This window comes from Ursus maritimus, unplaced genomic scaffold (assembly GCF_017311325.1).
Source record: "Ursus maritimus isolate PB19 unplaced genomic scaffold, ASM1731132v1 scaffold_7, whole genome shotgun sequence".
In the NCBI taxonomy this organism is placed as follows: domain Eukaryota; kingdom Metazoa; phylum Chordata; class Mammalia; order Carnivora; family Ursidae; genus Ursus; species Ursus maritimus.
The window spans coordinates 31,976,109-31,989,698 of record NW_024426885.1 but is presented as its reverse complement, the minus strand read 5'-3'; the positions used below and the strand labels follow the sequence as shown (position 1 = coordinate 31,989,698).

The 13,590-nt window shown below is 48.3% G+C and overlaps 1 protein-coding gene across 3 annotated transcripts in view; it reads right to left on the bottom strand.

The window, feature by feature from the left end:
* Window positions 1-13,590, bottom strand: part of SORBS1 (sorbin and SH3 domain containing 1) — a 223,274-nt gene that overhangs the window by 19,352 nt on the left and 190,332 nt on the right. For 2 of the 3 annotated variants that reach the window (XM_040623927.1, XM_040623928.1), the window contains 5 exons: window positions 12,052-12,219; window positions 8,468-8,514; window positions 4,650-4,764; window positions 4,390-4,515; window positions 2,764-2,958 (listed from right to left, as the gene is read on the bottom strand). In XM_040623927.1, the coding sequence (XP_040479861.1) occupies window positions 2,764-2,958; window positions 4,390-4,515; window positions 4,650-4,764; window positions 8,468-8,514; window positions 12,052-12,219 (651 nt within the window). Of the gene's footprint in view, window positions 1-475; window positions 1,250-2,763; window positions 2,959-4,389; window positions 4,516-4,649; window positions 4,765-8,467; window positions 8,515-12,051; window positions 12,220-13,590 lie in introns of all 3 variants that reach the window. The other variant, XM_040623929.1, reaches the window with a different exon arrangement.

The following is a 13,590-nucleotide window of genomic DNA, read 5'->3' as shown; positions in this document are numbered from 1 at the left end:
GAACACAAGACAGGACGAAGACCTGACAGGGCTGAGCGCTGGCAGAGCGCCATGGGTTACAGAAACAAAGTGCAGCTCACACAAAACCAAACCACACGGAGCCAAACTGAAGCCTGGTGTTCTCAGCTGTGTTAGAGCAAACCGAGGAAAGTCTCCAAGGCATGAATGCATGTGGGGAAGGCCTTCCTTCTCATGGGGCTTTTGCACCAGGCCCAGAGGCACCCAAAGTGGGAGTAACTTCTGAATCGCCTCAAGAGGCCAGAGTGCAGACTGTCCTTCGCCTCCAACTATCCCCAGCCTGGCACCTTAATCAATGGCCCCTCCATTCCCTCCTGAGTACTATGTCTGGCCCCAAGGCAAGCGAAGGGCTCTCACCGGCATCCACGGGGCCGCGGCAGACGGGCCACGGGTGAGATGTCCAGCCCACCCTGCCAACTGAGACGCCAAGGCACACGCGGTCATGCTGCAGGCCTACCTGGCTCACAGCACTCCGAGCGGCCCTCCTCTCAGCCTGCTCGCCACCTCTATGCAGCTCTGTCTGCTCAGCCTCCCTTCCCGGAAAAGGGCTACCCGGGGGCTTGCCGGGCCGGCTCTCCTCGGGGCCGTGGAGATCTGAGAGTCTCTGTTCCGCGCTCAGGCACCTGACCACGTCTGAAGGTCTCAAGCAGCTCTTCTTAGAGATCTTGGGTGCTCCGGGGTATCTCTCACCTGCCTCCCGCTCTGCTCTCCTCTCACACTGTCCGCGCTCTTCTCGCCTCGGCTGCCGCTTACCCTGGCTGCTAAAGGCGTTGCTGAGCTCCGAGATGACCCTATCAGAGCTCCCCGGCAGTAGCTGTGAGAAGCTATCCTGGCGGACACCTGGGGGTGGCACGTGGACACCACTGTCCCCGTTGACGTGAAGGGAGGTGGGGGCACTAGGGGCCAAGGAGGAGGCTTTGTGGGGGGGAGGCAGGGCCAGCGGGGAAGCGATTGAGCGTGGGGTGGAACGATCAGACCAGCTCGAATGGGGAAGGCTGAGAGAGAGAGAGGAACCGGGCCTCACCCACGAGGCGAGGTGGTCGGTGTTATAGATAGAAGTCTCTGGCAGAGGAGGCAGGGGTGGAGTCAGGGCCAGAGGTCGCCTGCCTGGGACCCCAACAGTCAGGGAGATCCACTCGGAGGTGACAGCGTGCATCTCAGGGGACAGGGCTCGGTGGGGGTGGGGCAGGGATGAGGGGGCTGGCATGATGAGCTTGCTGTGACTGGCAAACTTAAAAAGAAAAGGAGAGAGAGGAAAACAAAGGAAAGAAGCAAAAGGTACAAATGTCAGCATAAAGAAGAAAGGAGGGAAATAATTACAAGGGGTATACAAAGAGGAATGAAATGCAGAGGATGAGGACACTCCGGTGTCCAAAAAATGAAATCGTTTGGTTAGGGTGGAGAGAAAGTGGGATGTGGGTGTATGCGTGTGTGCAGGGGGCGGAGGGGGGCGAAGCGAGTGGTACGGAGATGGGAGAAAGGGGCCCATCGGGATGGCTACAGATGGCACGGGCCCAGTTTGCAGAATGAGACTTTCAGAGGGACACATTGGAAGACTCCCACCCCACCCCACCCCTCCATCACTGCCACAGAAGAGGCCCTGACCCACCACCATGGAGGGAAAAAGGTGCTCTGCCACTGCCCTGCCCCTTCTTTGGGCCTTTATTCTCTCTAGAGTTCTCAGCAAAGAGCCATCCAGAGAGGGGTATGAGCAGTGGAGTTGTCTTGTTTTATAGTCGTGCTTGGCTACAGTCAAGTGAAAAATCTCACTGAGCTCCTCTTATTACTACGAAGAAGAATGGCCTGTGCTGACCCCACACCCTCTCCCCGTGAGACCACAGGAGAGGGATCTCGCTGTGCGGGAGCCCTGGCTCAGCCCATCTAATGCTTTCTGCCAAGAACCAGCCTGGAGTCGGGGGGGGGGGGGGGGGGGGGCAGGTGGAAGAGGAGGAAATAACGAGAGGATGACAGAAAAGAGGCGCCATTCATGTGTCATCCAGGGTCCAGGTCCGGGTCCTGCTCTCACGCCTCTGGCCATTCTCCCTACAACTTACCACGTAGTATGGTCAGTGGCCTTCACAGGAAGTCACCATGCCTCTTCTGAACCCAAGGTCCTAATTCTTTCTTGGCTTTGGGAAGTGGGGATGGGTTTGGAATAATTTATATTTTTTAAAACAAGTCCGTTCATAGTTAACGTTTAGGGATGCAAACATCTTACTATGCCTGTAAACCTACTTCCTTTCGGGCCAGTGCAGACAGAGATGCTATCCGCTCCTTTCCCAGCCTGGCTCTTGCTTGCAAAGAACACTCTGGATCTGGGCTGTATGTCTGGGGATGGGAATGTGAAATTCTCTCTTTTGATCTTTGCCTTCCGTAGGCCAGCCTGGAGCAATAAGGTGATGAAGAGAGCCATCCTGGGTCATGGTATGTATGGGACACTGGCGGTCCCCAGACAGTCAGCTTCACCCAGGGTAGGCTGCTCCTATACAGAGTTTTGGAGCAGCTGTTGAAGTCTCTCATTTCTCTTGCCTTAATCATCTTATCCCCAGAGCCATCACCTTAAGCTCTTTCTCTCGAAACACATCAATTGTACGCATGAAAACAAACCCCGGTGTGTCTGCCCTGCATCCCTGCAGTTGGTTCCTAATCACAGGGCTGCAGAGCCACCCCGGAGGGGCTGCGTGCCATCAGCACTGTGGATTGGTCATGAGGAGCGTGAAGACCAGGGACGAGAAGCTTAGGTACCTGTGGGCTCGCGGTGCCGCTACGACTCGGGGAGGAGGAGAAAGGCAGGTCGATGTAATCCACGGGGTTTTTCACCAGGGGCCTCTTGATCACGTCCACGTAGGTGATGGGGAAGATGCCTTGCCGGGACGTCCCTGGGATCCTCCCTTCATACCAGTTCTCGTCCACCTGTCGGAGCAGCGCAATCCTCTCACCCTGCAAGACACGGCAAGGAAGGGTCCTTGTGCCACCATGCCTCGGCAGGGCTGTGGCCCCTGCCTGCACCCTGTGCCATCCTTCACTATTTATCACGTCCTTTGTTCAGAAAAACCTTCCTTGCTAGACCCGGATAAAATGAGCATCACGGAGACGGAGGCGCTGACGGCAGGAGAGCTACCTGGAGGCTGGGAAGTCAAGCTTAGTTTTTAAATATTGCAGTAAAGGAGAAGGTCAGAGTCATCCCCCTTAGCTAACAGCCAAATGGAGGGGTTTTGCCTCATTTATCACAAAATTGATAGCCGATTTTCTCTAAAGCAAAGGTCTGGGAGGGTTATCTTTTTTTCCTTGCTTTTTAGAACTTGTCTTTCCCTATACCACTACGGAGAAGCAAAAACACAAACACTAAGTGGAAAGCTAGTATTACCCGGAATATTATCACTCGGGGTAGCCACGGTTAATATTTTGATATATATATTTCCCAGATTTAATTCTGTGCATGTGAATTAGACTTTCACATTTTTCTTATGAAAACTGAATATGCGCTGTATTTCCTTTTCCAACCTTCTTTTTCATCCTTCATGACATAGAGCGAACCTCCTTCTTTATCAACAAATAGAATTCTACAGTCTTAATGTTCTTGCAGCAACAGTGTAATGGCCCATCGCAGGCTGCTCTATCGTACACACGTATAATGACTTAATTACTGGTCTCCTGATATTGGGCATTTAGGGTGCTTCTCTTTTCCGTAAGAGAGTTCATCTTTTCCTAATCCTCACTAAAATTAGCAACTAGTAACTTCAGCAAGCCAGAGAGTTTTGTCACGGGAAGAGAGCGCCTGTTCGCAGGGAAGAACGGCATCCCTGCACAGCTCACTCGTGCGCAAAGTGTGCACGCTGAGCCCCTTGAGGGTACCAACTAGATGCCATGCGTCATACTGCGGGCCTCAAAGAGCTGGTTTCATTGAATTCTCTTAAAACAGCTCTAAGAGAGGGCCGTTTATCTTCATTTTACATACGAGCAAAGGGCGGCCTGGAAAAAATTCTTTAACTCCCCAACAGCTGACTTTTGGCCTTAAAGGACTTGCTCTTCTCCACTGGGCCATAGGAATATGTCGGAAAACCCAGCCACGACCACTTTTCACATCACTTGGTGTTCAATAAATGTTGGCTGAGGAGGTCGAAGACTCCAGAAATACTGCCTTTAGTCAGTGAACTTCATGTCATTAAACCCTGTCAAAGCCTCGGGTTTATTTTTTAAATACTTCACCTCAGAAAATTCTCCACCCGCCCTTCATGCAATCCTTGATGGGGCACACCAATCTGGCACAGCGACGGCACCACGAGACTAGTACGTGGCCGTGACGCCCCTTCCCCGCGAGAACAGGGCCATCCAAACAGAGCCCCACAGCTGAGAGGAGAGGGCGCTTACCTTTCTGAAGGACATTTCTACTTGTGTATCACCATTAAAGTTGAACTTAGCAATAGCTTCTCCGTATTCCAAAACCTGCACCGGGGCCAACTTCTTGGGCTGAGCCTTCTCAGCAGGAGGAAGAAGCTGGGAAAGGGAAAGCGGCAGAGGAGAAGGAAAAGAACGAGAGGAAGGGAGGAAATAAAACACAGGTTCTTGGTAAATGAGTGGTGCTTTGGGCAAGACAGGCTCTTCTGTGCAAAGAGAGGGAGCAATCGTACCTCGATGTAGGTGCGCGGGAAGATCCCCACCCGGCCATGGTGCTCTCCTTCATACCAGTTCTGGTCGATCTGCTTGTAGATGTACACAATGTCCCCCTTCTGCAGGGGGAGCTCCCTGTCAGCACAGGGTTGGAGCATGTTAGCAGATGTTTCAAAATGGGTAAGATGAAGACTCCGGTTTTTAGCAAAAGGACACTCTGAGTGAGGTCAAAGGGGACAAATTAGAGAGGGGGCTCCATATTCAGAAGGGAGAACCCCACTTGTGAGGAAGTTACATCTCTTTTGGCATCTTTCCAGTCTTCTGTGGGATGGATGTTAACTTTCAAAGGGAATCCCCACTCCAAAGTGCTCACAGGCCTGATGAGTTCGTTGTGGTTTTTCTCAATGTATTTTTTGTGAATGCTGTCTTATGCTCAGATATTTATGCAACACGTAACAATGCACCCAGTAGTCTCAACTGATGTCGAGTAAATGAGGACAAACGTTTCCTTGTAGATGCTTTCACTGTCTTCCCTCCCCTCCTTCTATGCCCTAGCAAGGCATGCTTTCATTGCTTGAAATGACCCCCAAATTACTGACATCCTTGTGTCATTCCATCCAGTCAGCCACCCACCCACCCACCACATCACCCTCCACCCATCCGTCTCTCATCACACAGTGGAAAGGCTCTGCAGTTAGGCAGATCTGGGTTTAAAACCCAGTTATACCATTCACTAGCTCTGAGACCTGGGGCGAGATACCTAATCTCTCTGAGATACTTTATCTGAAAACAGGAGCTAACTCAGAGTTGTTGGGAAAATGCAGCAACAAACCGCAAGTAGAACACCCAGCGCGGGGCCTGTTAGAGAGTTAGCGCTCAGGGAATGGGAATTCACCCCCTCCTTTTCAACATGAGAAAGGAACCTTGGAAAGAAAAGCGGATTTTCCTTAAAACGTTCCTCATGTATTTTTGCAACTTTTCCATCTCCATCCATCCCTTTGCTGGCCTTAATAATGATGCTGTTAACCGCTAACCAAGGCTCCTTTTTAAAAAAAAAAAAGATGAAAAAGATAAATTATAAGCAAAATAAAAACTTAAAAGGAGGATAACAACTGTAGCTTGAAAAGTTTTTTGAATTAAAAAAAAAATGACCTAGATCTTTTCCATTTGCATCAGACCAACAGCAATGGAAAGAAAGGCTCTGACTGCAATTTGGAGGGGGTGGGCCTGCCTATGCTGCAGTGTGCCAGGAAGTCCCACGGTTATGTGAGGGACACTGGCTAAACAATAGGGGCACATCTGGAAGACTTTACACAAAGTCAGCACTGTGCTGAGGGTAAGAACAAGGCTGCCTTTGTGGGTCTCGCACTGGTAGACAAGATTCTAATCCTGAGGAGGCCTGTGAAGGCGATCTGGGGCATCTGTCTCTGTAAGAGAGAATGTTTTTGGCCAGTTTTTTGCTATAGCTCTCTTTGGGGGTGTCTGAATTCCCTCTTTTTACCCCCCAACCATGGACATGCGGATGTGCAGGACCCTCAGCCTATCCACCCCTGCTGGAGATCTCTACGCTCCCTGCTCTCCCATCCTAAGTGATTCACAGCTGTAGGGGCAGGTGGGAGTGTCATGGCCCCCCTGGTAAGCAAGGAGGAGGACAGCTTGTGGGGGGCTGAGAGGTCTGCAGTCATCCTTCCTTCACTGTGGACCACATGCCCATCTCCCAAAAAGCCACACCGCAAGGTCTGGTGGTAAGGAGGTTCCAGAAACAATAATATGATATACTTCAGATTTTTTCTGGAGTGTCACCATGTATATTATTAGCACAGTAGAGGCTCAGAGAAGTCCTGCAGGTAAGAAACCTGTTTAACCTTGTTGATTCGAGTGCTCCCACAGAATACTTTTTTGAGTAACATACTATGGAGAAAAATAGAACCCAGTGATTAAAGATCTTTAAAAGACCCAAGTCAATGGATCTGTCCTTTACTCTTTTAAAAAAAGTTTTATTAACTTTTCTGGAAGGGAGCAAGGGGTCATAACAGTCCTGAGCCAGGAGGAAGGACTCGTCTCTCCAACATTAGCACCATTTTAATTCTTTTTTTATTTAGAGAGAGAGTGTGTGGGGTGGGGAGGGGCAGAGGGAGAGGGAGAAAGAGAATCTTAAGCAGTGCAGAGCCTGCCAAGGGGCTCGATCTGACGACCCTGAGATCATGACCGGAGCCGAAATCAAGAGTCGGACGCTTAAAAGACTGAGCCACCCAAGTGCCCCCAGCATTAGCACTATTGATAAATGGTGACAATTCCGTTTCAATCAGGCTTCTCTCCTCTTCTATTGTACAAAGTTGCTCTAAGGAAAAAATTGTTCTTTTTAATGAAACCTACATCAATGTAAGATTAACATCACAATACCATTCAGTGATTACATGAACCTCTCTCAACTCAAAGGAAGAAAGGGGAAAAGGTACAGTTTGATTAAACTAAAAATTAATTTATATAATTCTGTTATCTTCTCTCTGGTTAAAAAGAAGGGGCGGGGGGAGATGCCAACTTCTGCTACATTATGCAAAATGCTTTATAAATATTACCTCAGCTGACCTGCAAGAGTGGCATTTTTATATGGCATTTTTAAATAAGGAAATTTGAGGTGGAGGCTGGTGACTTGTTCACAGTCACAGAGACAGTAAGGGGCACAGTCACAACTCACAGGAATTCCTGACTCTAGAGCCCATCTTCCAGCACACTACACTGCCACCTCTTGTTAGCTGATTACAAACAAACCCAACATACCACATTTGTGCCTGGGTCTGGAGACTGTGGCCTGGTCACTCATTTTGTGTTGGAGGAGTTCAGAATCATGGCTGAGTAGCCTTCTCCATGGCATTACTCAGTGTCCACTAATGGAGAGCTTTCCCTCTCATCACCAAGAATGGAGGTGTGGGGCCTCCCATTAGCAGGACCATGGGATGGCTGCTGGTTATTGCTGCCAACAGAAACTCGTGGCCCATTTTAATCCACAATTAGATAGGAAGTGAGCAGGCTCCTTGTAGAACCCAGTCTTTGGTAGCATTTTCCAAATTTCATTCCATGGAATAGAAAGGTTTCCTGGTCATCTAAATTTAGATAACACCGAGTTAAATAAGCCAATCAGGTTTCTTCATTGAGAGCCTTCTAGAGCCATTACTACGCCAACAACAAAGTCTCTCTGGAAAGAAGGCGGCATGGGAAGTATAGACATAGTATGAGTTCTAGACTCATTTCTAGGAGGGAAGACTCTTTTTGAGAAATATTTGATAGAGCTAGCCCTTTGAGGAACATACTGCTTTCCTGTGGGTTCCCACAACCTTTGAATGTCATAAGATGTTGTAGCACAACTAATAAAGTTATCATCCTAGATACTGGTTCTGGTTCCTTCCACAGAAAGAGTGGGTCGCATCGAGCCACCAGTGTGTGGGGTGGGGAGGGGCAGAGGGAGAGGATCTGTCCTTTACTGACCACCATCAAGCAAACTGAGTCCCTGGATAGGAGGTGGCAGGTGGCACAGTGGTAGGAGCCCAGGCTCTGACACCCGGCTGCCCGGCCTCTATCACTGACCAGCTTGGGCAAGCTCCTTAACCTCACAGCCTCTCAGTTTCCCCATTAGTGTAATGGGGATAATAAGAGCATCAACCCCAGAGGGTTCTGGTGACGGCTGAATCAGTTACCATATGTAAGTAACTTGAATGGTGCTTGGCATGTAGTAAACTCTATAAATTACTGTTTTTAATCATCGTTATTTTCCCCCATTTCTTTACAAGTGAGCTGCGTTTCAAAGAGGCAGTTATAAAAACAAACTGGTAGTACTTACTTCAGGGTCTGAGCTTTAAAGTCAAATTTGGCTCTGGCAGGTCTCATCTAAACACAAGAAACAGTGAGAATTTAAAAACACAATTTATGTACAATGAAAAGGACACACTTTCAGAAGTTTCCAGAAAGCAAAGCAGAAAAATTCGCTCTAACTAGTTCATTCTGGTATAGAAATCTGGGCAAAATTCCACTTATCTGACCTCAGCAGAACACTAGATGAATGTTTGATCAACTACGTCATGCATGAGAATCTCCCTAAGGAGGGCTAGATGTGGGGAAGAGATGCTTCGAAAAGTCCCAAAGCTGAAGCCCTGATTCCCCAAAGCTGACCATGGCTATTAAAAACAACACACACACAACCAGTCAGTTAGAAGTCCTCAAATATTCCTACTCTCTGGGGGACATCTTCTATTCGCCTGACTTAAATTATGATCTGCAAGTGGACGAAACCCTGATTCACCTCACGTCATCCTTGACTCCATAGATTCCTCATGGCCTGTGAGATCATCCCAAAAGCCAGACAATGCGAGCCCTGAGTTCATGCTCTTTCTCCAAAGCTTCCCTTCCTCTTGGGTAGCCCTCTCTTTCTGGACCCCCAGGCCTGGAAGTCCTCCTCAGAATCCAGTTCCTCAAGTCTGCCACTCAGTCACACCAACTCTCCCTCCAGAACCCTCCACAAGAGTGCTCAGGTCTGACCTCTAGCTCCCCCACACACAAAGGTTCCTTTGACTTGGTGTTCTCTTCACTTTCATTTACTGTCAGTCAGGAGCACAAATAACATGCCTCAAATACTTCCGTCCATCACTTCCTTGCTTTGAAGTTGGCTGAGGCTCTCAAGTATCCCTCAGATCAAATCTCAGTTCCTGACGTGGGTTAAGGTCTTTGGGTAATTTCTCTCCAATTTCACAAACTTCCTCTTCAATATTAGAGGACAAAGCGGAGGGGAAAAAATGGGAGATGTGATGAGAAAAAAATGGTATTTAAAAGCTCCATCAAACTTAGTTTTAGGTCCTAAACCCCTCAGACATATGTCCCTTATTTGCAGGCTCCTCAAGCTGGGATCTTGTAGGGATTTTTTTAAGGGTGGTGAATTCTCCACAGGAATTTATTCTTGCATTTTCATGTTGATGTTTCACCTCTATCTATCTGTTCACATGTCTATTAGACGTCAACTGGATAACTACTTTACAATCAATGCCACACAATTTCAATGCCTGCATTTGTGTCTGTCTGTGACCAAAGAGCACAATTTAGTAGTTGTAAGCAAGTAAGAAAAGAACAGATGTGGAGTTAATGATAAATGACAAGTTCACAAGAGAAGGTCAGATAATCAACGTTGTAAGGACAAAAATTTCACGGTGATTCCAATTTAAAAAAAGAAAAAGATGGTCATTACACAAGGAGAGCCAGTTGTAGAGCTGTGGAAAATTTAAAAAATGTATACCAAACAGCACCATATTTGCGCTGAGTGGCAAGTGAGTTCAGGCGAAGGGATATCACCTATCGGTTAAATTAATTAAGTTTTACAGGTGTGTAATTAACTACTTAATTAGTAAATTGGCTTAGGCCAATACTGAGGATTGGTGAAAACAAATTTTTTTCCATTAAACACAATGCATACACTACTCAAAGCTGAGAAAAACACTGATTCCATGGACCTGTGAAGACATATTATGAATCATTGCTGCCTCTGCAAAGTAGTGTCTCCCTCTTCATCTGCCTGTCTCCCTGAGGCCTAATCCACCCACCCCTCGCCTGGCTCTCACAGCACTGTGCTACTTGCCACAGCAGAGACGACGGTCATGAGGGTGTCCCCCCCACTAGACTCCCAGCTTCCCAAGGGCACAGTCTGGGTCCTATTTTCACCTCCGCACGGGGTCTGGCGCAGAATTAGTGGTCACCCACATTCTACTCAGTGGGGCTCACGTACGTCTACACAGCCCTCAGCACCTGGGACTTGTTGGTCTCTGTTTTCCCAAGGCTGTCAGTGAACATCCAGGGCAGTGATTCTCAAAGTAGGGTCTCTAAACTGGCATCATCACCACCACCTGGGAACTGGTTAGAAAGACAATCCTTGGGCCCCTCCCCAGAATTAAAACACTTGTGGATGGGGCCCAGCAATCTGCATTTGCACAAGCCCCCGGGAGATTCTGAGGAGCACTCAAGCTTGAGAATCAGTGTTCTGGAAGGGAGACAGGCTGGGTTAGGCAGTGTGCCTGCCTCTCTCCAAGGCTGTTCCGCCCCAGCTGCATTTCTGTGTGTATGTAATGCCTGCACATGCACCTATGCAGCCCTATGGTGTCTTGCGTGCTCCCCTCTGACCCACCCCTTGGGAATGAGGCTAATGCATCACCAGAGCCTTCGGGATAGGGTGGTTCTGAGGAGCTGGAATGCTGAGGCTTGGGGGCTGCCTTTCCCTTGCATCTGAGTTAACACCTGCTAACTCCTGCCTCTTCCTTATTACGTTTTCTTTCTCTCCATCACCTTAGAGTGTCCTTCCCCTCCCCTGGTTTTCTTTCATTCTGATTCTCTTTTCTGTCACAGAAAGCTTCCATTTCTTTAAAAACAAAACAAAAAACAAACCATTTGATGAGAATAGCCAGTGCCTCTGTCACTCATAAAAGGTAGAAACATCAATATTAATCTATTACATTAAAAGATTTATAAACCTGTATATGCTTTGGTGTCACTCCCCCAGTTCCCTACTCCCAAACCCCAGACATGCACTTCCCCAAAAGGAGCTAATCCCTAGGGGACCACTTAGGGTCACATGGCAAAACACACACTGATGCCAGCAGCAGCATTTGGCCGGCCTAAGAATTTCAACATGCTGGCCTGAGCGCGGGAGCCCAAGGCCTGGATAAAACCGCTTCAAAGGTTTGTACTTTCTTCATGCCTTTTATAATATTAAGTTTTGTAATCTCAGCTGAGAAATGTCAAAATTAAGGGAACAAATGAAATGTCTCTCAGACAGCTCTCTTACCCTCCATAGGCTTATCCTAACTGCAAAACTCCTTGGGTTTCAAAATTGTTCAGTGAGGCTTCGGCACTACTAAACACCTTATTCAACTAATTCATCACACGATACCAAGTGGCAGTATTATTCTCTGCTCTTTCGAGACCTGGGTAAATGGCGTAAACAACGCATTGCTTGCTAACTTTTATAATAAGTTTCACGAAACCATTTCTTCAAAGAAGAATCTTCTAACTGCCCACAGGACAGCTACTAACGCACACGGACTAAGGTATAAGGTTTCTAGGCAGACTGCACAGGCAACACAGGGTCATGATAAAATGCAGGATTGTAGAGGACTGGATTCATGAAGGCAGCCGACGTTCTAAGGCATGCATGGGGGGGGGGCGCCAGCAGATCCCGGTCCCACAGCCAGGCATGCTTGAACATACAGAGCACAGGACATAATGGGACTCATGGCCATGACCAGCCACAGAAGAGCCAAGCAAGCCTACGGGAAGCCAGGATGACAGATGCCATTTGGAGAGCTAATTTGGCCTACAGAACGCAATGCTGAGGGGAGGCAAATATTGCTTTGGGTCAAGCAGCAGACCGAGGCAACCAAAACAGACCTCTGACCCAGATTTCCTTTTGGCCGTATCGTCTATATTGAGGAGGTCCCCAAAGCGCTCATTAGTGATAAACTGATGGTGTGTCGGAATGACGCCTGTGTGGCGACGAGCTGCAATATCGGCCTCTTCTTGCTCACGCTTAAGCCGTCTCTGGTCCGCTAAAAGTTTCTGCCATGAAATTGCATAAAATGGGCAGTGAATCATCTGGTCCAGGGTGTTGGAAAACTGCCAACAAAACAGCTAAGGGAAAAGGTGCTGGGTGAATGGGGGAAAACACTGAGGGTCAGGTGTCGGAGGGGCTTAATGACCACAACTACCACGTCCCCCTGTAGCCACACCCCATGTGCTCTGGGAAGAGGGAGACCGAACGGCACGGGAGACACCTGGGGAACCCTGGGACACGGGGGAAAGAGGAATTCCAGGCAGTTACACTGTCTAAGAAACTACCTCCTGGCTCAGCCAAAAGCCTCCTGCCCCCAATACATGGCCACAAAGTCCAGGCCCTCCGGGGGCGGGGGAGTATCTAGAGCATCCACGAGCATGCTGGGCTGGAGGTGGGAGGCTGGGAGTGCTCCCCTCACCTCGCTTAGGCAGTGAGGAGTTCCCAGGGTCTTCCCATGGTGGGGCCAGGGCTGGCTGATTCCTCCTACCTGAATCTGGGCTCTTACTATGTAGGCTCTATGGCAACGAGGTCATTTTTGTGCTTCCTAGGTCTGTTAATGCTAATATGCTCCAGAGCAGAGATGCCCGTTTCAGAAACTACGACACCCCCTTTCCTAGGCTGGCCAACCCCTCCCCTGAGCACGATGTCGGGGAGGCACACGCACCAAAGGCTATCTGAGTGACTGACAGACAACATCAATTACTTCCTTACTGTACTTTTTATGTAACTATTTCATTAGATGAAATGAGGCTGAGTTTATGAAGTAGGATAGAAATATAAAAGATGAACTAGGAATAAAAACACCTCAGTTTAGAAGAATTATGCTCTCCTAAATTAAGGAAACAGCCATCTACTTCTGTTTTTAAAGGCTTCTTTGTTTTCCTTCTATTTTTAAAGGATTTTTCAGATAATTAAACAATGTTGCATTTTACCAAATGTCCTCATATCCTATTGAAGTGACCTTATGGAATAGAATTTTAATGTGTTTTCTGATTCCATACCGATCGTACATTCCCGGGGTTGCCATTCCTTGTAGAAAAGCATTAATGAGGACTGGTAATTCTTAGCATTTTCAATAAGGCATCAGTCTTCTTCCAGCAAGCAGTTAAATGCCTCAAGTGACACCCAGCCCCAAAGGATGGTGGGCCTGAATTTCCCATTTTTCTCCAGGGACTACAAATAATCAAGAAACCACCTCTCAGATGGCTGTGGGATGTCCAGTGCTCAGGTAAGTTGTCGTCAAGGTTACATGAGAAAAGACATGAGAACGCACTTTGCAAAGCCCAGTGCCGCTGGAAGAGCACCGGCCCGGGGATCCGGAGCCCTGGTTTCTAGCTCTGTCTCTGGTGTCCGTTAACCTGCCGTGTGACCTCTGA